The sequence below is a fragment of the Terrapene carolina genome, unplaced genomic scaffold (assembly GCF_002925995.2).
Source record: "Terrapene carolina triunguis isolate 2854851 unplaced genomic scaffold, T_m_triunguis-2.0 Scaffold58, whole genome shotgun sequence".
NCBI classification, from domain to species: domain Eukaryota; kingdom Metazoa; phylum Chordata; order Testudines; family Emydidae; genus Terrapene; species Terrapene triunguis.
In genome coordinates, this window is record NW_020664409.1 from 52,881,726 (window position 1) to 52,909,701 (window position 27,976).

Sequence of the window (27,976 nt, forward strand, 5' to 3'; positions counted from 1 at the left end):
ACAGAGGGGGAAGCAGCAGAGCAAACACTGTTGTGAATGCTCTGTGGTTCTGAGAGGCAAAAGGCTAACATAGAAAGTAGATGGGATCTTCCATCAATGTCTGCAACCCAGCAATCACAGGAAATGAATAACGTGGAGTACATATCATACATTTCCGCTTTGTTGATGGCCTTATTACCAGATTGGTCTGCCATGGTGGAACTCAGGTTTGAATTACAAGGGGGCCAGGTGAACTGCATGGGATTTTATTTTCGCTCTGATGGCTGCAGAATACAGTACTGCCTAAAATCGGGATGAGCATGAAACTTGTAAGACTCCCCTTTTCTAGTGAGCCATGTGTGATAACAAGTTGTGAGCATGCGCCCTTGTGGAAGGATCTGGTAGTTCTTAAATGACAGAGTAAATCTAGAGGGAGAAAGGGAAGCAGATAGTTTTGTTGCTGTTTCTGGAAAAACCTATTTTTTTACAACCACTGGCATTCAAGTACTACAATGAGTAGTGCCTTAGAAAAACCCATGTTACTAATAATTATTAATCATCATCATCATCATCCAATACTGATTCTCATTCTCTCCATTCTATTGTTTTAGACAAGTTCCAGAATTGTACCTGAAATTTAAACTCTCTGGCCTGTACTTTCATGGGGGAGGGCTGTTCATTTGTTTTTTATTTTGTTTTGTTATGTTTTGTTTTGTTTTAAGACTGGGGAACCATAAAACATAGTTGAGAAAGGTCATAGATTTTGAATATTTTAATAGAGTCTTACAACTATTTTTATTTCAAAAAAGCTTTTGACACCACATGTTGATGTAGTTTTAATTAATTAACTTTACTCTTTCTTGGTAGATTTTGAGTAGGGTGCATAGATTGCTGCTGAAAGCAAGCATCCTAGAAATAAAATGTATACATTGTTAAATATTATGCATTGTTTCTACATAAACAGCTAAGTGGTTTTGTAATTTCAAATACAGAAAAGATAATACATTTCCAGTATTATAAACCCAATAATGTGCAATACATCAGGGCCACAGATGTTTTTAAATAGTGCCATTTTAGTTTGGTATTATGAAAGTAAACATTTTATTGTAAGGCTTTATGAAGCATCCTTCTTTAAATGCAAAATCTTTCAATTTGGCACTTTCCATTCTGAAGGGTGTAGAACTTGTAATAACTGGTCTCAAACTAGTGTGCCCTTTATAATAAGGGTCTTCTCTTTATAATGTAAAATTGAGTGTTATCCCTGAGGTTGAAGACAGAAAAGGAAATTGAATTTTCACACTCATTTTGAAAAGTTGACTTCCTAAGTCTGCTGTGGTGGCTCATCACCCAGACAAGCTCTGATTTGTACTTGGAAAGTATAATAGGACTGAACAATTATTGGAGGACTGTGCTCCATAGGGGGTTAGCTGTTGGTGCTTAAAGTCAGGCATGTGGTCTGATTACATTTTGTAGTTCTCATATAGCCTTCCTTACTGCTGTCTGACCCTTTATTTTGCATCATCATAAGCAAGATATGTGGTACTGAAAATTCCTCCCCACTCACATTGCAAGTGAAGTAAGGTTTCTCTGAGGTGGTTCATCTCATCAAACCAAGCAAGACTTTGAATTAATATAAACCCAATCTCTTTCTGGTTTTCAACACAGAAAATGGAATGGGTTTGGCAGAGGCCAGAGGAAAATGAGCACTATTGAGCAATATTATTGCAGCACAGGTTTGCAGCCAATCAGTACCCTTTCAGTGCACTTTGTAGGAAGAAGGATACAGGAAAAGGTAAGACAGACTTAATGAAACATAGAAGAAAAAATCCAGTCAAAAATCGGACTCATTTTTATTAATAGATTTTGTATAATCCCACTATGGTGTCCTGCTGCTAGTCCCTCTGATATCTCCACTCACTGCAGTAGTGCCCTTTTCATCATAGGAGTGGACCTTCCATCCTTATAACTACTATAATGGAACAGTGGTAACTAAAGAACACAAAGATTTGCATAGTCAGTCACAAACAGAGCAGGTGGGAAATGTAGTTTATCGTCTGTGAATTTTTGAAGAAAGTATTTTTTAAGTTTTCATCAATATTTTTCACTAATTTTTTTTCTGGTTTTCATTACCCGAAAACTGAAAAATTTTGGTTTTCAAAAACTGAACACCACAACGTTTTTCTTTTTGATTGCCAAAAACTGGGGAAAAAAATCAGAGTTTTGTAATTTCAGATTTTTGATGAAAGCAGAAATTTTCTTGTGAAAATTTCTATTTAGCAAAAGGGCATTTATCAGCAAAAATATTTTGGTGACTTATCAACCAGCTTATAAGCATGTGGCTCCAAATTCCTCCCTATAACTTTTCTTTACCTACCAGTCCTTACTACCCGGCATGGATTAGGTTGATGGTCACCTGTGACTACTGAAACTACTACTTATGCAAACCCACTTGTTTCTACTGTTACCATATCCATGCACTTGCTTCCCCCCCATTTGTCTGCTTATTCACATGTACCTTATTGTTTAAATTCAAGCTGTGAGCTTTCTGGAGCAGGGATTGTCTGGATGAGTTGCTTGTATGGTGTTTAAAGGTTTAATCTCTGTTTGGGAATTACTTTAGGTGCTACCACAATAGAAATTATAATAGTAGCTGCTGTATCTTTTTTAGTGCATTTGGTGCATTTGAACTAGAAATGCTGTCCTTCTGTTACCATTAGTGTTGTTATTGTTATTAGTTATTTGTTTTAGGTAATGCCCACAGTGTGCTATGGAGTTTCCAAATGCACAAAGAAGGTTTTATAACCTAGAAGAGGGTAGATTTTTGAAACAGCACAATAGTACTACCCATCCCTTTCCTCTCAAGATTTCTGTAGATCTTCATCAGTAATGCATTCTGTGGTTTTCAGGGATAGTAACAAATAATTTAATGAATAGGAGAAAACAGCCCAACAAATGATGGTCAGGTGAGTTGCTATGTTCAGGAATTTGGCCTTTACACTTCTATGGCTAATAGGAGGCAACTAAGTCAGGAGAATAGATACAGAGTTTAAAGCAGATAGAACCAGGAGGCGTTCACACCCCAACAGCCAAGCAGAAGAGGGAGTTATAGGAGTCAGTTGCTCCCCACATGCCAAGCTAAAGAGATGGGTGGGAGTTCTCCATCTGGCTTACTAGACAAGGGAATTCTACATGCCCTTCCTGCTCCCTCTTATTACCAATCTATTGTGAGTGATAATTGTCACCTATACATATTGAGCCAGGTGCTCAGTGGATGTAAGTCCCATGTGGCTCTATTGACTTTAAAGGCACACAACAATCACACCAGCTGAGGATCCAACCTTTAATCATTTAATTATTTTAGATGTAACATATGAACCAAGCTGTATATAGAGGCCCAGATCCACAAAGGTGGTTAGGTAACTAAGTCCACGTTTTAGGCATCATTGCAATCCACAAACCTCTGCTCAGCTGCTGCCTAACCTGTAGGAGCCTAAAGTTACTTGGCACCTAAATTTTCACTGAAAAAGTTTCCTAGGCACCTAACTTTTCTGCCTATGAGCAAGTGCACTGCTGCCTCACTCTAGGCATCTGGATGCCTATCTCCTGCCTAACTCCCAATGCTTCCATGAACCAGGGAAAGATAGGGGGAGGAGCACCTATCTCATCCACAGGGCTCAATCCAGTAGGTGTGTTCAGAGGCTGCCTGCTGGCTCAGGTCCTATTCAAAATCTGGCCAGAGAAGGAGTGGTGTTGCCACCCGTCTTATAATGAATAACCCATGGGGTTGGAGCACTCATGTGGGATGTAGGAGACCAGCTTTCAATTCCCCCTTCTGCTTCCTGGTGAGAGAGGATTTGAATAGGGATCTCCTATACCTCTAAGGAGCATGCTTTAACCAACAAGCTATGAAATGTTCTGATGTGGGGGCTCCCTCAGTCTCTTATAGGGTGACCAGACAGCAAATGAAAAATTGGGACAGGGGGTAATAGGATGCTATATAAGAAAAAGACCCAAAAATTGGGAACTGTCCCTATAAAATTGGGGACATCTGTTCACCCTAATCTCTTACTGAAACTGTTCCACTTTGGAGAAATACTTAGTCATTGGAGCAGAGTGATTGGACTCTGGGTCTTCTAATCATCAGACTATAGAGTCATTATTTCTCCATTATTTCTCTGAAGTGAAACAGCTTGTACAGGTGAGAATGAGGAAGCCCCCACATCAGATTGTCCTATAGCTCAGTGGCTAGAGCACTCTCCTGAGAGCTGTGGGAGATGCCTATTCAGATTTTTCTCCCTCTGAGCCAAGGAGGCGGGGGGGAATTGAACCTGGGTGTCTCATATCCTGGCTGAGTGCTCTGACCGGAGGGCTAAAAGTTAAAGTGGTCACCTCCTCTTCCAGCCATTTTGTGCAAAGTGAGGCAGGCACCTAACTTTCTCACAAGAAATGGCTTATGCACCTAAGCTGCCTGACTCCAGGAGAAGAATTCCTGGTTGGGGATCTCTAGCAGAAATAGGGGCCTCTCTGCAGCCTCCCAGACTTAGGAGCCTACCTCTATGATCTTCCAGTGGCTAGTTTAGACAGTTCCCAAACTAGTATGCTAGCTTTTGTGGATTGCATTCTTAGGCCCCTCTCTTTCCCCATTCATTGCATAGGAAACTTAGGCACCTAACTGAGGCATTATGGATTACAGTATTGTTCCTGAGTATAACCTAAAAGTTATGCTCAGTGTGGCAGCACCTAAGTTCCTTTGTGGATCCAGGCCAGAAAGATGAGATCTTCCTAGCAGATACAACTGGCTGAATTTTAAAGAGAACGGGCCAGATTCACTCTCAGCTAAACATGTTCCAAGCCTATAAATGAATACGGTCCATTATGTGTAAAATAAAATGTTTTAACTAAATGATATACCCACATATGATACTGATTTGGTTGGTATTCATAGGGCTGTACACCCTCCATCTGCCTAAGTATCAATATTTTAAGTGCATATTTTGGTAAATTTTAGGGTATGTAACAATATAAATAAAATCAAGTGTAACAAACTCTGGCATGCATAGAAATTCCGTCATGGGATTTTGTTTAAATGCTCAAAAATGTTTTGTTACATCTGGAAAAATATTGAACCAGATTTAACCCTGAACAAGTGCATTGCCAGAAAAGCTGATTTTAGTATCTTTACAGCAATTTTTGGACTGTCAAGAGTGAGTGCTGGAGAGTCAAAATACTAACATTGCTGCAAAGGTGTTTAAAAACTGTATTTGCAAAGGAGGGGGTGAGGGGGAGGTTTCTAGTCCAGACTTTTTGCTAGCAAAGATCATGGTTTTAAATTTATAGTAGCACCTGGATGGCCCAGTCTTGATATGGATGCCATTGGGTTCTACAAAAATATAGGGTGAAATTCTATACTGCTCCTGTAAGAGGCACAGCACAGAACTTGCAGCCTGTGAGGAGGGGAGATAAGGTAGTATGCCGAAGTGACCGCTGGCATAACTTAGATAGCCCTGAGGGGCTAACAGTGTTACATCAATTTGTTCCCAGCTGCCTTTGGGCAACAGTGCTGCCCACAGTCTCCACAGCACTACATGCTGTGGCCCTGCCGCTACCACAGCCTTCCTGTCCCTGTCCGTATGCCAGGGCTTGAGACGAGGTCCTCGGAGCACAGCCAGCTTCCTCAGTTCCTATACCAGGGAAATTCTCCCCTAGCTGGATCTGGGGCTTTTAGAGCCAATCTGCGCTGCTCTGACCTTTTTACACAGTGTAAATAGGCCAAAGAGTGGGTAAGAATCTCACCCATAGCGAGAGACCAAGCATCTTACAATATAATTAATACTAGATGCAACAAAATGAAGGAAATAGGGGAGGGAGGATGATGATAACAGTGAGGGAAACGCAATGACATTATCTATACTGATAGCTGTTTGAAACAATTTTTGTATTTAAATAAATAAATATCATCAAATGTTGCTCCCAGCAGACCAGGACAAGTTAATTCTGGATGAGAATTTACCAGTCTTTGTTTGTCTGCTAAGCTGTGAGACAATACTGAAATCAGCCAGGGGGCAATGTGACTAGAAATATTTTTATGTGCTCCATCATTAAAATAATTGGTATATGAGTTAAGCAAAAATGTTCAGTTATCAGTCCAGCTCCCAGAATTTCAACCTCCACAGAACTCCAATCAAAGTCAATCTGGTAGAGTCTGATGCAATGACATAAAAATAACAAATATTCTGACTAACCCCAAATTAAACTGTTAATATCTTGTTATGTGTTTCCTTACAGCTGGCTGCATTAGAGAGGCAGATCTTTGACTTTCTTGGCTTCCAGTGGGCTCCTATTCTTGGCAATTTTCTACAAATAATAATTGTCATATTGGGTTTGTTTGGAACCATCCAGTTTAGGCCTCGATACATAGTTGTGGTAAGTCTCTCTTATTGACTTTGTGTTCATAGTAGGCTTTAAAACAGGAGTCAGCAACCTTTCAGAAGTGGTGTGCCGAGTCTTCATTTATTCATTCTAATTTAAGGTTTCGCATGCCAGTAATACATTGTAACATTTTTAGAAGGTCTCTTTCTATAAGTCTATAATATATAACTAAACTATTGTTGTATGTAAAGTAAATAAGGTTTTTAAAATGTTTAAGAAGCTTCATTTAAAATTAAATTAAATTGCAGAGCCCACTGGACCGGTGGCCAGGACCCAGGCAGTGTGAGTGCCACTGAAAATCAGCTCACGTGCCGCCTTTGGCACGCGTGCCATAGTTTGCCTACCCCTGCTTTAAAACCTCTTAAATTACAAAACATATATTTTATGCCTGAAAACATATGAATGATCCTTTCTGCATTGTCTTTTAAGGTCTCCAGTTATCCATCATTTTGAACTTATGGCCCAGTAAATGAGATCTGGTTTTGAGGTATAGAAAATTATCCAGGGCAGTAGGTTTCAGAGTGGTAGCCGTGTTAGTCTGTATCAGCAAAAACAACGAGGAGTCCTTGTGGCACTTTAGAGACTAACAAATTTATGTGGGCATAAGCTTTTGTGGGCTAAAACCCACTTCAACTGATGAATGAATGAATGAATGAAAAAAATGTCTACTGGGGAAAATCATTAGACAAATGCTTTAAAAGCTTCCGTTTTTTCTAATCAACTGTTGATTCCTGTAATTTTGTGGAGTTTTTTTGTTTTGTTGTTGTTGTTTTTTTTAAGAAATAAATGGCCTCCCCTGAGAAAAAACTGGTCTGAATGTAACATCTGATGAACTGGGTTTTAGTCCACTAAAGCTTATGCCAGTGGTTCCCCAACTTTAACAACCTGTGAACCCCTTTCACTAAAATGTCAAGTCTCGTGAACCCCCTCCTAAAAAATGAATATTTCCAGGGATTTTCTCCTTTACCTGAGTATAAATTATAAAAGCAGTGAACTTGGAAATATAAAATTTGTTTTTATGACAATCTTATTATTAATTATTATTTATCATTACAGTATTTTTATTACATTATGAAAACGGCAACACTCTTCCAAGATCTCACTTTCGTAGCTTGTATCACTTTGAATAAGCCTGTTATAGGACAAGGCTCCTATGTTTCATCAAGGAGTATCAGATGTGAAACAACATGAAGGTATTTAAGAAGTCAACTCAAAGAGTTCCTCCTACACAAGCATTCAGTCCAGGCAAACAATGCATGTTACAACAAAGCTTAAACTTGTTCTTCATAATAATTTTAAAAACAATACTAGCTGCCTATTTAATTTTAAAAACAGCAAAAAATATCCACCACTCTTTCCATTTCTTATAAGGAGTCTTGAAGTTTAAATCTCCTCAGTGTGATAGATATGCTTGCTTTGATCTTCTTAGCTCTTGGAAGTCCAGGCGCTCTGTGCTGCTGGCCCCGTGCTGCCCGGGGTCCCTAGGGACAGCTCTGTCCGCCATTAGGGAATTTTTTCCCGAGAACCCCCTGTAACATTTCGTGAACCCCCAGGAGTTCAAAAAACCCAGTTTGGGAACCACTGGCTTATGTTAGTCTCTAAGGTGCCACAAGGATTCCTCGTTGCTTTATCCAGGATAGTTAACCTGTAGAACTTACTGCCAAAAATATAATTAGGATTGGCAGAACTCAATTCTTATTTTTTTATAATTTCAAAGGATAATATCTATGTTTATTTTTAAGCATTTTGTTTTTTTATTGATTAAAATGTTCACCGTTATGCAAAATTATGGGGTTTAAGCATTTATTTAATTTTTTGCAGTTACAGGAAATTATGCATGGGCAGACTATGGGGGAGTGAGACAACAATTATTTAATGACAATAGTCGTTGAGATTAAAAACGGTAAAGCATTATAGCCGTTAAAACACAAATTGTCAACATCACATGTCAAAATATCCAAAGTAAATATCCTTAAATCAAACTCTAATAAGTTCTCAGGCAGCACTTTTCTTTCTTTGCCTACCTGTAAATTTTGATTATTATTGATGGACGTATTTTTTCATCGGTCTGTGCGTTTATGGTGGAATTGATGTTTACCAACATTTACTAATCAATATCTAATCCTTCCATGCCTAAACACAATTAAGGCCAACATCTCCATAGGATTCAAAAAAGGGATTAAACATTTATATGGATAATGAGAATATCCACAGTTAGACTAGACAGAAAAAAAAAAACCTGAGGGATATAAATTGTCATACTTTTAACCATAAGCCAACCTGTAACTGACAGGAATTGGGGAAAAAAATTATTTATGGGCTAGTTATTCCACAACTGTCCAATATATAGTTTCACCTTTCTGTTAAACAACTAGTACTGGTGACTCTTGGATCCAAGATATTAGACTAGATGCACCTCTGGTCTGATGCAGTATGCCAATTCCTGCATTCCTGTGATCATAGAGAACACTGACTCCTGAGATGACTTTCTTCCAGTTGTCTCCAACTTTGCCAATAGCTGTTATATATTATGGGTCTGATCCTAAACTGGTATAAATTGTCACCAAGGACCTGCCTCTGATGTATGTAACTTGAAGTCAGATATACTACCTCTGAGAAACATACATTCTCAATCCAGCCAGGAATCAAAAATTCCAATGCCACTTAAAAAACTACTTCCCCTCAAATACTACTGCCCTCACCCCATTGGAAAGGTTGAATATTATATTTTTTTTTACCTGGCAGCACTTGGAATCTCTCAGTACTGTTGTTAGCAAGGGATTTTGAGATGTAAAAATAGCTTTTCTCACAAAAGAATGAAAAAAATGTCTACTGGGAAAAACCATTAGTCAAATGCTTTAAAAGCTTCCGTTTTTTCTAATCAACTGTTGATTCCTGTAATTTTGTGTTATTTCTAAAAAAAAAAAAAAAAAAAGTGGCCTCCCCTGAGAAAAAAGTGGTCTGACTGTAACATTGAGGTTCTTTGTACTCACTTTTGTTAAACTTCATGAACATTTATAAAGAATTTAGAAGGGAGTGATAAAAGTATTAGTCTGCACTTTTATCTAACACCTTCCATTGGAGGATGGTGCTTTACAGACGTGAATGCATTACTCTTCCATTACTTTGCCCATTTCAGATGTGAGAAAACAGGCACAGAGAGATTAAGGGTATGTCTACACTTGGAGCTGGTGTGGGGGGGGGATGGTGATTCCCAGCTCGAGGAGACACTTACATTGTCTCAGTGAGAGCTAGAGCGCTAAGAATAGTAGCATAGCCACAGTAGCATGGTTGGTGGCTCAGGCTAGCCATGCAAATTCATGCCCATCGGCTCCAGACAGGTCTGTACTCAGGGCAGCTGAGCTAGCCCCTCTCGCCACTGCCGGTGCTACTGAGACTACACTACTATTTTTAGCGTGCTGGCTTGATGAAAGCTAGAGCGAGTATGTCTCCTCGAGCTGGGAATCACACCCCCAGCCCTAAGTGTAGACATACCCGTAGTGTCTTGCTCAAAGTTACACAACAAGTCTGGGGCAGAGGTAGAAATAATCCCAGATCTCCTGACCCTCCAGTCCCAGCACTAACCGTGCATTTTCCCCTGTTAAAACTCTTTCATTTTGTTCAGCATAAAAGATGAAACACAGCACATTAACCAACTGTTCCTTTATATTATTTTTAGTGTAAAAGTACATTTTAAAGGTAACATTTCTAAAAAAGTTGTTTTATAATTAGAGATGCAAAACTCCATAAATAAAAAGGTTTGAGTCCTTGCTCTGTCTGATTCATATAAAGGACTGGAACCTGGGGTTCCAACAATCCAGGAGAGCGCTGAGCTATTGGCTAGTGGGGCTCTCTTACTCTCCCCTGTTGGAGCTGGTCCACTTGGTGCAATAATTAAATATTCAGTAGGCCAGCAAGAAACTGATTCTATAGCCTGATGGTAGGACATTTATCTGGGATGTGGATGATACAGGGTCAAGTCCCTGGCACACAACAAGGTCTTGGATCAGTGTCTCCCATATGCTAGATGAGTGATTGGCTGTGCTGGGATGAGCTGTTCTCTGTCTCTTTGGTTTTGACCGGAAATTCCATTCTAAACCTGAAAAACATACCCAACAAAAGTGTAGTCAAAATGAATACATTTCAGTGAATATTTCCCGTTTTGATGAATCAGCATTTTTGACAAAAAGCTGTTTTGACAAAAAAATCCTGCCCTGATCTACCCATAAAGCAGTTTGTATGGACTGTCATTGTCTGTGTGCACTCTGGTATTACTTAATTTATTTACTCAGTCTTTACTAAGACAAAACTCCCAATGAAGTGACAGGCTCAGATTCTCAAGTCCTACATAGCCTCCCCCCTGTGCTTCCTGGGGCTTTGCCATTTGCAGCTGTCCCCAGATTCCTCAAAGGGATCCACAGTATGGAAGCATGCAGTCAGTTACTGCATGCTTCAGGCTTGTTCATATAGCTCCGGGCTGTATTAACTTGTGATATGTTCCACTGTGAGCTAGGCAAGAGACAGTGAAGGAGTCCAGCCCAAGGGATGATGAGGTTTGCCTGTCAGATTCTGAGATCTGATTATATCACAGTCCAAGGCCATAGGGGTAAAAATGAAGTTTGCTGACAAGCAGACTGATTATTGGCAACTCAAAATCTGTTTACTGCAAATATATAATAAGGGCCTGATTTTCAAAGATATCTAGGTGCTTAAAGATGTAGCTAAAGACCTAGTGGGATTTTCTAAAGGGAGTTAACCACCTAACTCACTTAGGCACTTCTGAAAAATCCCACTAGGAATTCAACTGCATCTTTAGGCACTTTAATGCCTTTGAAAATCTGTCCCTAAGTCCCTTAGTGATAGGTATTACACATTAGAACAAGGACTCAACTCAACTGACTTAACAGAGGAAATATATTGAATCAGGCTTTCAGAGTCATCTTCTCTAATTGACTCAAATCCAGGAGCTGACTTAATCAGATCCAGTCTAACTGGAAAAGCAACCAACTATTTCAGGAAAAAAAATGTGGTAGTGTATATTGTGTTCCCTGGTGACTTTCATTGCCCTCTATGTCTACCTGATCCTACCTAAGGAAAGAATGTAAAGTATTTAGCATTTCATATCAATTCCTAATAGATACCGATCCATAGTATGTGTGTGTGTGTGTATATACATATATATATGTGTAGATTTTCTTTATAATATTATGTCATACTATTTTCCAGACGCTTTGAAGGACCTGCTTTGGCCTCAGCATGAGACCTTTAATATATCAGACCTTTGTGTGAAGGGAGGCTTTGACAGTGTTTTTTCTGTGCCTAGAGCATTTACAGTGCAGTTCCCACCCTGCTCCCTCTGTAATGCTTTTCACATACAAATTTTACATTTACCGTATTGCGGAATTGTGAAAGAAATGAATACATGTGTTAAATGTTTGACTTAACAAAAGCACGGTAAATCAGAGTTAAGGCTGACACTGCATCCTTTAAAACTCTCAAGTCTGAGTATGACTGCGCATAAATTGTTGTTGTTATTACATGAGTAATTCTTCTCCTTCTCTCCTATCTCAGAAATGCCTCCCAAATAAGTTTATCATCAGAGAGTGCCAGATTAGCACTTAACTTAGTCAAGGAAAGGACCAAGCAGGGAAATGTGGCTTGCCTCATACTCTGAAGGTTGTAAAACTTGGGCTGAGACTGATCTCAAGCAAGAGCAAATTCCTGCTGAGAGCCTTCCTCTGAGAAAACCCTGGCCCTGTCTCTCAGACCTCCACCCTGCTGACTGACACTTGAAGCATCTCTGCTGATTGCAATTGTTCTACCAGGTCAGGGAGACAGCTATTAAGGTGCTGTGGTATTTAATTTAGATGGAATAAATGGGCCTAAAATGTCAGAGGTGTTAACATAACCCAGTCATGGTTCAAACTTAAACAGTTTCAAACAAGGTTTGGGGTTTGGTATACAGAGGCCTCAGCCTGCTTAGTACTATGGCAAACACAACATTAAAAATCCTTTTCAAATTCTTATTAAAGATACGGAAAAGAGGGGAAAACAGCTAAAGTGTTTGAAATGTAAAGTATTAAATCAGGCTTTATTTTCACAGCCCTCTTTGTTCCTTTTCCCGTTAATTGGCGCGAGTTTTTAGAAGGAGAAAAACCCTTGTTTGACAATCTTTTAGATGGCATCAAAGATAACTGTCCTTTTTGGGAAAAAGAGAATAAGTCATTTGAGATGGGCTGGAGCTGTCCTTGTTGCTGCTGCTGTTAAAGTTTCTTAAAAGATGAACACACACAAAATGGGGGAGAGAAGAACAGCAAAGATAGAAAATGCAGCTCTGGTCCATGCTGCTGACTTTCACTGCAACCTCCCAGCTGGAAAAACACAGGCGCAACATATGGTCTCATCAGCCACTCTGAGATCTGGTAAACTTCTACCAGCATCAGGATGTTCAGGACTTGGCTTTTAGTTGGATCTTTCTGGTCACAAGCTTACAGTAATGCTGCAGAATATACAGTCTTGGCCATCTAAGCCAGACTTTTATTAGACAGAAGGCAAAAGGAGAGGGATAGAAAGAGAAGAAATAAGGGGGGAGGGGGGGCGCGGAAAGGACACATGGATGTGGAGGGGAGAGACAAAGTATCAACATCCCAGTTGGTATTCAGGATTTAGATGGCGCTAGTAGAGGTGGTGATGTCATCTGGGTCCTCGGACTGTCCCAGTCTGATCAGGACATCTCTCAGGATCGAGATGAAGAAGGCCTGGGGTCCCAGGAGATGTTAGGTTGGCAGCCATGATGGTGAAATTCACTCCAGTAGCCATTTTTTCTCTGCGAAGTTTCTTTCTTTAGAGCCTGAAAAATGGGAGTGGTTGGCAAAATAGCCCATCCCCTCATTATTTGTCCACCAAGTTTACCCAGTTTCTGAAACACCAGTTTTGGTTATTGATTTTTCAATTTCACACTTTTCTTGTTTACCAAGCACAATCTTAACATAACCTTTGAGTTAATTTAATAGGCCTTTTTGTTTTGATTAATTCAGTCTTTCTGTTTCACTTTTGCATCTTTTCCCATTAACACTTGTTGTTATAGGTTATTGTGTCATCTTATGAACTTACACTCACTTTTCACAGCTGAGCTCACAATTATAGTAAATTTGTAGGCCCAGTTATTACAGCAGTATCCAGGCCACAGGTCTTTCAGGTCTTTGACCATGAGGACCAGTATACTGAAATTGACCTTGAATTCAACTGGCCCCCAATGTAGTGTTAAGTTTATTAATAATTGTGGCATGTTCTTGTTTCTTTGCCCCATTTGGCAAACAAGTTGCTACATGCTGCTTCTGGGTGCCCTTCACAATTGGGCCAGCTAACACATGTTATAGTAGATGCACTATTGTCTTTAAGGCAGCAGTTTTTGCAAAAGGGTACTAGGAGGGTCACGAGATGAGGGAAAAAAAGAAAATGCGAGAAAGCTTCTAAGCAAACAGTGCTAGGGGCAGCTAAGCAGCATTAACTGCACCTGAAACAACAGAGCACTCTCACAGCATCCGTGGCAGCATGCCTTCTCTGGCCAGCACCAGGTCACTGGCTCCATGTGGAGGATGCAGGAGCCAACATGGTGAGATCGGAAAGTGGGGTGGCAGGCACATGAGGTGGCAGGCCAAATAAAATGGTCTGGCGGGCTGGATGTGGTCCCCAGGCCACTAGTTCCCCGTTGCTTTTTCTCTTTGGTTTGGTGGTCAGGGGAGCCTCTCAAATGGGGGCCCTGTGCAAGTGCACTGAATGCACATTAGTTAATCTGGGCCTGGCTACCCACCCATAGTTTTCAAAGTAGACTATTAAAATAGGGTGTTCATTTGTGCAAAGCCAACCTGAATGCTAAGTATCGGGGGTTGCATTAACAGAGGTGAGTGTAAAGGAGGTCACTCCATGAGAAAGTTTGGGAAACACTGCCTTAACATGATGAAAGCAAGGATCACTGTGGCCAGGGCTACACCTGCAAGAAAAGGCACAATCCCATGGGCTTCCAGGATGGAAGAAGTCATGTCCAGCCATCACTTCTGTGTAATGTCCTCCAAAGGTCTGAGACCTTTAGTGCAACCTAGCCAACCGATGGTGAGAGAAAGATGGAATGAAATGACAGCCTCAACTCTGAATATACTGCTTATCTTAAGTTAAACAGTTCCATTATTTTAACTCTTTTTTTTCTCTTAACTTCTAATTTAAATACAGCTCAGAAAACAATCCACCATGTCATTTAGCAGATATAACATTTATGACACTTGAAAACTTTGTGGATGAGATTAATCTGACCAAAGTTCCCGGCGGGCATCAAAATGAAAAACTGGTTCATAATTTTCTTATATTAGCTCATCTGAAATTTATACAAATATTAATTTGCAAAGAACAAAGAAGAATTAAATTTGAATTCTAACCCACAATGTAATATACTAATCACTCAGCTGTGAAGTTACACCATGGTCCATTTCTCTATACATTATTTTCCTTTCTTCACAGAACTCCCATAGCTAGCAATATTTCTAACCTGTTTGGATCAATTAATAATGCTAACAGAATACTTGTTAAAGTTTTTTTTTTCTAGCACTGTGATGAAGTTGAAAAACACTCAGAATGATGAGTCATATGGTTAAGATGGTGCAAACCTGGCCCAGCTCAGCATAAATGCATTATTGTACAATGAGATGTGAAAATAAGACACTTTAACCTAAACTGAGTGTGGATCTAATTAGCTTAATTTACTCAATTAAATAATATGATATATGAGGTGCTGTTATAGCCTAGTGATGTGTGCAGTATAAACACCTAGAGAGAGTTAGATTTAAAACAGAAAGAAATTAGGACATATAGAAATGCCATATACATTGATCAAGGAAAAGTCATTCCACACAGAACCTTACAGCTTCAAAAACGTGTATAATATTTAGGTATTCAAAGCTGCTTTGTGATACTGTCTATAATACTTTGGTAAATCCTGCCCTGACAGTATTCATGTTCTATCATATTGCCTTGTTCTATGATTCCTGCTCATCTCTCATAAATTAAGTTGAGTTGGGCTCTGTCAATACTTGTGATACCTCCAGGGCACACCTAGATGTATGACTCAGTAGTTGCCTTTCTTCCCTTGAATTAGCACTCTATACTGTTATAGAGTCAGGGACACTGTGTTACTGGAGGTACTGCATTTCAGATGAGATATAAAATTGAATGGCTACTTATGGCCATTTTTCATAAAAACTAAAGTATCAATCTCAGTATCCTAGTCAAATACAAACCCCGGAACTTCCTACCTTTCGGTTGCACACTTTTTGTCCTAAACTGCTTAGTGGCACTGGGCATTGTTAAACAGTTGCTGTGTTTTACTCCAAAAATGGCTGCAATGCACTGGGGGATTAAATGTAATTTCTGTATCAGTTTAAATATGCAAAATGCTTTGAGACCCCTCAGAATGAAAGGAGCTATATAAATGTTCCATTATTATTATATTAATTTGTACATATTTATAGATATAGCTTTATAGATATATTTATAGATATATATCAATTCTGTCTCAGACCTATATATAAAAAAGCAGAATTTCAAAAGAGAAAAAGAAACAAATTTAAACAAGCAAGTCTCCCTCATGAAATATTTTACACAGAGCTAGTGGCCTATTATTAAGGTTGCCCGATGTTTCCCATTATATGATCCTATTTTCAGTTGCTTATAACTTTGCCAAATGTTAACTATTTGGGCTGAAATTGTCCATGATCAGTGTCCACCTCAGGCTGAATTTATTTTGGAAATTTCAATCAACACATTTCTGGAAATGAAGCTAGGGGGACCAGGATCAGGTCTTGCAGGATTTGTCCTGGTATGAAGTATGAAGGATGAAGCAGCTGTCCCATTACTACTAAATATCAGTTGACATGTTAATGTAGACCTGTGCAGTTCTCTAATATGGTTTTAAAAAATGGATTTCCCCTGTCTATTTTGAAATCTGCTTTTATGAACCATTATGGCTAAACCTGAGTAAAATTCTGGCACATTGGTATTAGCTGCTCTGTGCACCGAAGATACACATCACATCACATCACAACTTGGTTACTGCATACATATAAATCAGTTATTGCCTTTGATATAGAGTCTGTAGTGAGTTAATGCAAAGTCTGTATGTGATGAAAATGACACTATCCCATTTAAGTAAATAATAATGATAAAAAGCCAAAACCTTTACTGCAGATAGACCACAGTAATTTTAACAATTTTATTGCTGTTTAAATAAAAGGTTAAAAGCAGGCCTCAGTTAGTACACTGATCTTCTCTGTAACATACAGGAGATTGGCCAGGTCTGTTGCTCTTACTTTGTACAGTAATTCTTCGCCATTGACGTAATAGTTATCCTCAAGCCACATGGGTACTATACATTATAACAAATTAAATTTAACTAACTAACCTGTTTTGTGTATAGAAGCCACGGAAGTACAGGGGTCTATGAAAAAGATCAACCCCCTTCATATGAATCTTTTCATTATAGACCTCAGGGAGGAGGAGGAAGAAAGAAACATAATAAAAATTATACAACAAAGTCAAACTAACAGTATCATTGGATTAGAAAAGGGATCGGGCATATTGGAGATTAGGGTATTTGGTTTTAGAGAGTATATTGAGGCAAAACAATAGCATGTTATCCTGAGCAGGTCACACCAAATTAGACCCTCAAAGCTGCTCAGCGCAATTCTCCATTGTAAAGCTGTAAATGTAAAGTGGCAATGCCATTGCAGCGTCTCATTACACAGTTTAGTTGGGTGTAGCTCCAGCATTGCTTCTTGTGCAATTAGCTCTTCATACATAAATGGTTCTGAACTAGAACATTTGGATAGCTAATTTTGCAAAGTTTCACAATACCACATAGGGAAATTGTGCATTCCCATTGTAAACAGCATCTGGATAGTAATAAAAATTGATTTTCCAGTCATGCAATGTGCTCTGTGTGAACAGATCCGTGCACCAGCATGGAGTGCCAGGGTCCCCAGAGGAGATCCATGTCGCCTCAGGAGTCCATCTCCCTGGAGCTCATTGTAGGGTCATGGCCTAAGTTTCTTGCTACCTTTAAATTCACAGGACCGAACTGAACTGTGGTGTAAGTCGGTGCAGTGCCATTGATTTCAGAATTATACCCATTCATGCCAGTTCTGAATTTGTTCTGCTGTCTACTTCTTGGCAAATATGAGGAAAAAAAACAAAACCAACAAACAGACAGGGCTGTCATGGTCAGTTGAAAAGATACCATAACTTCTTGTTAAAATACCTTTTACTGGAAGAAAGTTCATGGAAACTAAGCTTAGCTTTAATTTCACCTGCCTGATGATTTCAAATGACATCCAAATGTCAGAGAAACACAATAGATAAGGTCATATCTTTCATTGGAGCAACTTCTGTTTGTAGAAGGGACAAGCTTATGAGTTTTACAGAACTCTTCTTCAGGTCTGGGGACTGGTAAGCTTGTCCCTTTCTCCAATATAAGTTGCTCCAATAAAAGATACTAACTCACCTGCCTTGTCTCTCTAATATCTTGGGACCAACATGGCTTCAAAAACACTGCAAATCCATGCACCAGACTAATGGGGCTTCTTGTTTGTTTGTGGGGTTTTTCCTACTTGTTTCCTCTAAACATTTAGCAGGGTATAGCACACCTAAATTACTGTACTGTTCTGGGATTTCCAGCAACAGAGCAGAATAATGATATAGACATGAGTCACAAATGCATAAAAAACAGTGATCAAGTCAGCATTTTGGAATTAACTGGTATCAAGAGGCTAGTCTAACATCATAAAAATAAATCTAATTTTTATTGGTATGTATTTAGAGCAGGAGAGAATATTGGATTTGTAATTTGCTATGGTTCTTAAGGGACTTGAGTCAGGAGAACTCTGTTTCTGGACTCTTCCTGTTTTTTGGTTCCTAGAAGAACTATAGTTATTGATATATTTTCTAAAAAAAAGTATTGATCTGCTCAGTATAAAGCCTTTCCATCTTCACATTTTATTTTTCTTTCTTTTTTGCTGTCATCTGGCTTTTTGTCTAGTACACGGTGTGGACTGCCCTCTGGGTCACCTGGAATGTTTTCATTATCTGCTTCTATTTGGAAGTAGGCGGGCTTTCTAAGGTAGGTCCCTTATAATTCTTGAGGGTTCTGGGGGAGCAAATGATTGTACTTCGATAGCAGCAATGTAGAGTGTTCTAAATTACTAGATCCAGGAGAAAAATTAGTGTGCTCTTTTTACATGTAATCAGAGCTTCAAAGGTTGTTTTTTTTCTAGCTAGAACTCCAGTATATCAACTTGTCTGTAGTAGTAAATATTCATAGATTGGAAATAAGTAAATGTAATTAAACTGAACATCTGTGTCTCTCTAAAGTAAAGCTTTCTGCTGAATCCATTTTATCAGGTTGACGATTATTCTGTTTGTTAAAAAACATACAATATCTCTTTAGCAGATGCTTTGAATGAGTACATGAAATATGGTCCTGAATGTTCTGGGGCTGTTTTGAAAGCAACTAAAGAGATTGATTAATAAGGTTAATGAGACAACTTGTTGAACATATTGGTCTCAGTGTAAAAATGCTAATTCGGTAAAACAAAATTGCACAGGAAAAGATGACATTTTTGCACATATGAGTCAAGCTTTCCTTTACTCGGTACTCAATACTTTCGTTTGCTGATTCCTTTTTCAAAGTCCTGATTAGAGCAGAAGTGTTTGCTGGAAGCATCAATGTACACTTATGTAGCACTTATGTCGATATAGTTTATAGTTAACCACATTGTATCCACAGTGACTTCTGTACAACATCCTCTGATTTTCATCCTAGCATAACAAACTCAACAAAATTAATTTATTTGCCATATTCATATGGACATGATATAGAACACTTTTTCATGCTGTACCCCATTAACACAAAGGAAAAACATTCTTAGAATTAGTATGGCTACTAACCTTCTCAGACTTGGCAATATTAAGTACATGGCTGTGAATTCATACTATTATCTTATAAAAGTACAAACTTCAACTGGCTAACATGAGATCATTTGTGGTTTAGATCCTTTATTATTAATCAGGAAAAGTCATCACAGTATTTGTTGAACAAAAGATCTGGTGAAGTCCATTTTATAACAAAGAAAATGTAATTTAGCCACGCAGTAAGAAATCAATTGAAAATTTGCTTCAGTATATCCAGAGATGGGCTTCTCTTTGTTTGTTGATAAAACTTTTAAATTAGAAGCTGGAGCTATTCTTCTCCCATCTGCAAATATGCTTTCTTTCTAAAAGAGATGCTGCAGCTCAACCAGGGCTTTCCTGATTAATGCAGGAATTACTGGGCTGATGCTATGCAAAAGGGCAGACTAGATGTTGATACTGATCCTTTAAAATCCATGAATCTATGAGATGAATATAGACATCACACATAATATCCCACAAGAATGACAGATTGGTAATAAGTCACCAATATAATTTTTCTTTACTACTTATACTTTAGCATTAAAGTGACCACAAGTTAAGAAAAGTTTATTTTTATACCAGTTGTGTGATGACCTTTGCTGATACTTTTCACCAATTGCCTAGAAAACAAAAATGTATTATGAAGAATTTTAATACTCTAAAGTCTGATCCTTAGCTTATCCAAATCAATAGTAGTCTTTCCATTGACTTCAGTGACCTTTTGAAGGTCACAGTGATGGCTGTGTTAAAAACAGCATATATGAATTAAAAATGTTCGCCATTCAGTTTCACTATTGTACTCCAATTTTGGGTGGTCTTACTAACAGTATATGATAAATCACAGTGTGGTGGAATAATATCACAATTTTACTACTCAAAGGATTTAAAATAATATTATTTTCATTCTTGCTACTTAGGCTAACTTTTTTATGTCTGTTAGAATTCTTACCTCATGGTCTAGAACAAGGATCAGCAACCTTCGGCACGCGGCCCATCAGGGAAATCTGCTGACGGGCCAGGACGGTTTGTTTACCTGAAGGGTCTGCAGGTTCGGCTGATCGCAGCTCCCACAGGCCGCGGTTCACCGTTCCAGGCCAATGAGGGCTGTGGGAAGCGGCATGGGCTGAGGGATGTGCTGGCCGCCGCTTCCCGCAGTCCCCATTGGCCTGGAATGGCAAACTGCGGCCAGTGGGAGCTGCAACCGGCCGTACCTGTGGATGCTGCAAGTAAACAAACTGTCTCGGCCCGCCAGCGGATTTCCCTGAAGGGCCGCGTGCCAAAGGTTGCTGATCCCTCGTCTAGAACTATTAGAATTTCAGAAGTTGTTTTAGAACAAAGAGATGTGGAAAATATTGTCCCCATTACAGTCAGTTGAGGTTTAACAGTGGACTTCAATGAGAGCAATATCTGGCCCCAAGTTTGAAATACAGTAAATTAATATAGCGAGGGAATTCCTATTGTCCAGTGAGCTAAGCATTCACGTCACACTCCCCATCAGTACCTGCCCCGGGCTGGGGAAGCTACTGATCCAACCAGCAGACCAAATTTGGTGATGAATCCTGGTCACGTGCCACCTGATGCATGTTGCACATATGCTAAAAAGAATGAGCTCTAGAATTTGGAGTCCTTTTTGGACATGTCTAAAAATTATGCAGGTGACTACATGGACATCAGACATACCAACTAAGTAAGGCCTTTTCTATAGCAGAAGTGAAAGCCTAACCTTATAGAAATCAATGAAGTTTTGTCATTGACTTCAGTGGAGACAGAATATTACCATAGAGCATTTTAACTAAACATTTTCACCTTTACTCTCAATGATTCAGCTTATCGAGTGGCAAATATGGTGGAAACACTAGTATAGGCAAGGCAGTAGCAATAGTAGTAGAGCAAGTAAAAAAATATCTGTCAAAGATTTTGGACAGACGATGGCTATCTTATGGAAATGGAAATTTCTGCAGGAAATATCCATTGTTGACAATATTTTTCAGGTTTCATCAAGCAAAAATTGTCAAAACAATTTAATTTTTGACTGCTAACCCCCCTCCCCCCAACCACCACCACCCAATAATGGTGGAACAATTTTGATGAAAATGAAAATGTTTTGTTTCTGTTGCTTTTTTGGGGATGGGAGTAGCACAAATTTCCCACCCAGCAACTGCCTGTGATTTAAGTGTCATATCACAAATACTTGATCTGAGCACAGTTTGAGCCAACAGCCACCTGGAACTCTGTGAGTACTCAGGCACTTTCACCATCATTACTGTCACCAGAGGAAATGAATTTGTGGTAGCAAAAAATGGCAATTTTAGTAAAAATTTCTTAGGGCAGGTCTACACTAGAAGCATTGCACTGATGCATCTGCGCTGCTGTAGCATGTCTGGCGAAGATGCTCTATCCCGATGGGAGATTGCTATCCCATCGGCATAATTACTCCACCTCCACAAGAGGCACAAACCACCATTTTGAAGATCTACTAGAAATTCCTTAAAGGGTATAACCAGGGGAACTGCTACATATTATACCCAGGCCCTTCAATACCACCAATTTATTATTTTGCAAACATTTTACTTTGTAAAAAGATTTCATTCAGTTAATATGCACAGTCAATATTCCCACCTCTGTAGCTCGTTCCAGAATTTTGTGCCCATTTTGAAAATACATTTGTTGGTTGGTTAGCAGTGTCCTGCTAGTGGATTTGTCTTTATTAAGGATGTTTTTCCTTTGACAGCAGTTTACAATAATGGAAATATTTATTGGTTCCTATTATTGAGCTTTTCTACTTCTATATATAGTGGCAAACTTTCCCTGAGGGTGGATAATATCTCTGAGTCATATGCTATCCATACACATACTTTGATGGAGACTTTCCTTCCGCTGCAGTTAAGCTGAAGATGACTATTCATGGTGCCCACCTTCTCCCTGTAGAGTGCTTCAGCTTAGCACATTTTGATTTTCATATCTATTTTCTATATCTCATCTAAGTGGCTATCCAAGGTTGATATATTCTTCTTTCTGTTCATGGATGTTTCTATCTAGTTTAATCAGTTTTTCTTCATCATGTCTAATTTAATGTGATCTTTGTCTCGCTCAGGGTTCATTTTTAGGTTGGCTTTCAAGGTTAAGCTCTTTGTCAACTATGTCTGTCATATATGTCAGCTTTGAGCAAGTATTTGCATGGCAAATAATTGCTATTCTTCTAGGAATCTGTTTCTCTGATTACCTTAAATGACAATTTAGCCTCTGGTCCTCAATTGGATAAAGAACTCTAAGCTATAGCTTTGGTACTTTACATTTAGACTCAACCCTCCTATTGAAGCCAGTATGAATTTTGCATAAATTAAATAACCATAATTAATAAAACACTTTCCCACATATCTATCTTTTATGGTATTTGTTAAATAGATACAACAATCAAAGCTTTCCAAGTTTTCAGATAGTTCTGTGGCTAGGTGGAAGGTTAGAGACAAAGCTATAGATGCATTCTTGGGCTAGATCCTCAGCTGGTGTATAAAGACATAGCTACATTGATTTCAATAGAACTATATTGTTTACACCAGCTGAGGATCTGACCTTTATAATAAATAGTACTCTGTGCCACAAGGGCTACAGACGCTATAGAAATTAAATTCCCAAAGGAGAACTAATTTAATACCTACTTCAAAAGCTGTAAGGTTGGGGCTTTAAAGTTATTTCCTAAGCAAAACAGTGTGAATTGGAATATGGACTGATCACTCCTGATGAAAGCCAAACTACATCTGGAGTCCAGTTATTCCATCTGGTGCATGACACACATTTTATAATGGTGCAAATTATATCTAATAATCTTCAAAAGGGAGCCGGTTTTACAAAAAGGTGCTATTTTACAATGAGAAATTATAATAAAGGCCTATTGTAGTACTAATGTCTTCTGTGCTTTGATAAAAAAAAATCTGTGGTCAGAGTGAAATCCCAAGACATCATCCAAGAACAGTGAATTAAAATAAAACTTACCCACCCCCTAAAATGGCAGCAGTTAGAGAGGTGGAATCCTGGCCCTGTTGAGGTCAATAGCAAGACTCCCATTAACTTCAGTGGGGCCAGGATTTCACCCAAAGGAGCTCACAGCAGCTTTAGCTTGCACCTTTGCTATGCACATGGGTCCATAGCAGACATTGGTGCCAATATGGGCTCCATGGTCGACATCTGTGGGATACGCTATTGATTAATGCAATATAAGACTCATTTGTAATATGGATTTCATATTGTTATAATTCAGGCAACAAACAGTGGATCAGATATGCATGAAGATGGATGCCATTTGGTGTTCAGATGTATGCTCCTAGGTGTGGGGCACTGTTGCTGTTACAGTTCAGTCCTGAATGGGTAATACATCGGGTATGGATATGATTTGTTATTTTTACTCAGATGTATTTTTAATTGAATATAATCATTCCAATTTACAACACGTCTACCAGTGAGAACATCATTTCAGAGATGATAGTGATAATAGGGTATGTGTTTGCTATTAGACATGGTACATACATTCATGACCAAGTCTGCTGAGCATTTCTTTCCATACATCTCTGATTCACATCAGTTGCTTTTGGTTAGGATCTCTCCTGGGATTTGGAACTGCATACCCATTATTTACTCATCTTCTACGTTTCCACTGTCTATCTGCTTCAGTTGATGCCATCACTTGTCAATATCTCCTGTGTTTTACGCAACACAGATCTCACACGTCTAAGCTGATTGGTTTGGTTACAGGCACTAGCCTGTTTTTTGGGTTTCTGTGAGTCATAAATTAATGTATGTTGCAGCATTAGGTAACATATTGGCTCTTCCTAATCTACCCCCATGAAACCACAATTTGCATGAATTAGATGGGATAAAAGGAGTATTTTTCACTTTCTTGTTCTTCGGAACTTTAGAACCTTTTCCACCTTGCACTCTTTATTACACCAGAAGTGATAAACATGCTTCTGAATTGTTTGTTTTATTACAAGTCATGGGCCTGAGTCTTCCCTTACTTGTATATCAGTGTAAATAAATCAGGAGTAACACCACTGAACTCAATGAAGCTATTCTAGCATAAATGAAATTAGAATCAAGCCCAGTCTTACTTTCATCTGTTGTCTGACGCAGTTCTTTCTCTCATTTCAGACATCTTTAGTAAGGAAAACAGTGAATGAAATTTAAAGGCAGTTGTCTATTTTTATTCCACATATTTAATAATAGTTGTACCATTTCCTACAGCAGAGGTCTAACAGATTGTATTTTCCCCAGAAAATAAAGTTCTGGCATGCCCTTCTTTATGAATATTGTCCCCTTCTTCCCCTGCTCCTCCTACACAATAAAGGGAAATAATATGTTAAGTGAATTGTATGTAGTATTTTTCCCTAATGTTCTGTTCAAACACCAACCTTTTGAAGTTTTTAACTACTTTGGCAATAAACCTGGAACCCAATTTACTGCTAAGTTATGTTAGGAACGTCATGCAGAAACATTTCAGAGCTTCAAAATGACGACTCTGGCCTTGGGTGGCAGTAGGGACTGTTAATCAAAAATTCTGTGCAATGATGGTATGCCCTTCAATGGTAGTTAAACAGTAATTCCTAATGTTCAGTTAACATCATTAGTATATGCATCAACAGAAGCTGCATGCATTGCTTTATGATTACAGTACAGTAACTGTTACTGCAAAAAATTAGACGTATGTTAGCAAAGTATCGTGGGTTTGTAATTGTGTAGCTGTGCAAAAGTATATTGTCTTTTTAATATGTAGTTTACATTATTCAATACAAAAAAGAGAATAAATACAATTCATGCTACTAACTTTAAAATGCACTGAAATCATTGTTACCTGTACAATACATTGGCAGGAAATACTTAACTCGTGCTCGCTTAAAAATAACAGGTAATTAAATAATAGAACAATTCTAACTTACTAGGAATATGGCTCTAGCTTTACACCAGTGTAACCGCATTGATGTTTATGGAATTACATCATTATAAAATTCAAGTAGTACAATGCCCATACACTTTTATTCCAGAAGAAGCAGCTGTCTTTTGGTTTTATTTTGGCATTTTAGATGTTAAGTAGCATAATCAGACAACTACTCAAATATAGCCGCTGTCTGATCTGTGATGATCCACTTTGGAGAACTTCAGTAAAACTACAGTGCCATTTAAGTTATAATGAAATATTTGTTCAATCTTGGAAAGAGAGTTAATCATGCAACTAGCTGAACCTTTGGTGGTACAAGTTGAACATAAGGTCATTCTGGAAAAACATCATAGGAACAAACAGGACACCAATAAATGCCACTCAGACTGAAGAAGATGTCATTCTGATGTTAATTAGTGTGTTTAGCGGATGCAATTACATTGCTGAGGATCTTAATTAGGAATACATTCCAGATGGTGCAAAAAACAGAATTTCATATTTTTCAGCTGACATTTACAGTGAGCATAGGATTACATACAATTAGAGACATTTGTGCAATATTGCTTTAAATAGAATTCATTTTCTTTTATAACACCTTGATTTTTAATTTTAAAACTGACATCCCATATGACCCATCTTCATTTGGCTAGCCAGATTCTCAGCTACCACTGTGACAGGTACAGTATAAAAAGCTGGCTAAATATTCGTTGGTGTATGACCATTACTGTCAGCTTTTGGCAGAAATTTTCAAGACTTTTATAGTATCTGAATAATTTAAATTGTCCCAAAGAAAAAAAATCCCAAATTGTGTAGCAATTCAAAGGAAGGAGGTAGGACAGCCTCATCTTGTAGTACTCTGCAGACTCTTACTGAAACCACCCTCAGAATTCACTGTCACAAGGTATCGTTGAGAGCAAGAACTTAGCAGGATTCAAAAAGGGAGTGGACATTTATATGGACAAGAAGAACATCCAGAGTTATAGATTCATAGAATTTAGGGCTACTAGAGGACCATTAGATCATCATGTCAGACCACCTGTGTATCACAGCCATTAAATTTCACCCATTTACCCCTGTATTTAGCCCAATAACTTATGTTTGGCTAAAGCATATCTACAGAAAGGCATCCAGTCTTGATCTGAAGAAATCAAGAGATGGAGAATTCACCACTTCCCTTTGTAATTTGCTCCAATGGCCCTCACTGTTAAAATTTGTGCCTTACTTCTAATTTGAATTTCTCTGGCTTTAGCTTCTCGACATTGGTTTTTGTTATGACTTTTTCTGCTAGATTAAAGAGCCCTTTAGTATCTGATAGTATTTCTCCCTGTGGAGGTACTTAAACTGTAATCAAGTCTCCTCAATCTTCTATTTGATAAATTAAACAGACTGAGCTTTTTAAGTGTCTCACTGTAAGGCATTTTCTCCAGACCGCAAATCATTTTTGTGGATGCTTTCTGTACCCTAATCTAGTTTTTCAACATCCTTTTAAAATGTGGTCACTACAACTGCACACAGTATTCCAGTATCAGTCTCACAAATGCTGTATGTACCGATGAAATCACCTCACTACTCCCTTGTTTGTAACTCCAAGGATTGCACTAACCCTTTTTGCCATAGTATTGGATTGAGATCTCATGTTGAGTTGCTTGTCTGCTATGATACCTAAATCCTTTTCAGAGTCAGCTTTCAAGGATACAGTTCCTCCATCCCCTTTTTAGGTATGGCCTGCATTCTGTGATTCCATATGTATAACTATGCATTTGGTTGTATTAAAACACATTTTGTTTAATTGGCCCCATTTTACTCTGTGATCCGGATTGCTCTGCATGACTCCCTTGTCCTCACTATTATTTACCTCTTTGCCAATCTTTGAGTCATCCACAAAGTTTATCAGCAGTGATTCTATACATACTCTAGGTCCTTGATGAAAATGTTGGACAGCATCGCATTTAATACTGATCCTTGCAGAGCCACACTGGAAACACTCATTTGATGATGATTCTTGATTGATTATTACTTTTTTAGATCTGTCAATTCACAATTCATTTAATGTATGGTTTATTGATATTGTATAGTGCTAATTTTTTAATCAAAATTCTGTGTGGGAATAAGCCTTACAAAAGTCTATTATATATACCCAGTTACCCTTATCAATCAAATTTTATAATCCCGTCAAAAATGAAATCAGTTTTTTTAATCAGACCTATTTTCCATAAAACCATGTTGACTGTCATTAATTATATTCCCGTCCTTTAGTTCTTTATCGGTTGAATCCTGAATCAGTTTTCCCATTATTTTGCGTTGGCTTGATGTCAAACTGGCCATCCCACTTGCCGTTTATGAATAGTTGCACCACATAGCACTCTTCCAATCCACTGGAATTTCCCCACTAGTCCAAAATGTATTAAAAATTAGTATCAGCAGGTCAGGAATCTCCTCAGCCAACTCTTTTAGGACTCTTGGGTGCAAGTTATTCAGGCCCGAGGATTTAAAAATGTTAATCCCTAGCAAATGTTGTTTAACATTCTCCTTAGTTACTAAGGGACTGGAAAGTACAAGTACATCATCCTGTTTCTTTCCAAATACAGAACAGAAATATTTATTGAACACTTCTGTCTTTTCTGCATCATCATAAACAATTTCATC

The 27,976-nt window shown here is 38.5% G+C and overlaps 1 protein-coding gene across 1 annotated transcript in view; it reads left to right on the forward strand.

Annotated features, from left to right (window-relative positions):
• NKAIN3 (sodium/potassium transporting ATPase interacting 3) overlaps nucleotides 1–27,976 on the forward strand; it is a 528,391-nt gene that overhangs the window by 233,683 nt on the left and 266,732 nt on the right. The window contains exons 2-3 of the mRNA XM_026659683.1: nucleotides 6,265–6,402; nucleotides 18,491–18,571. Of these exons, the coding sequence (XP_026515468.1) occupies nucleotides 6,265–6,402; nucleotides 18,491–18,571 (219 nt within the window). The remainder of the gene's footprint in view (nucleotides 1–6,264; nucleotides 6,403–18,490; nucleotides 18,572–27,976) is intronic.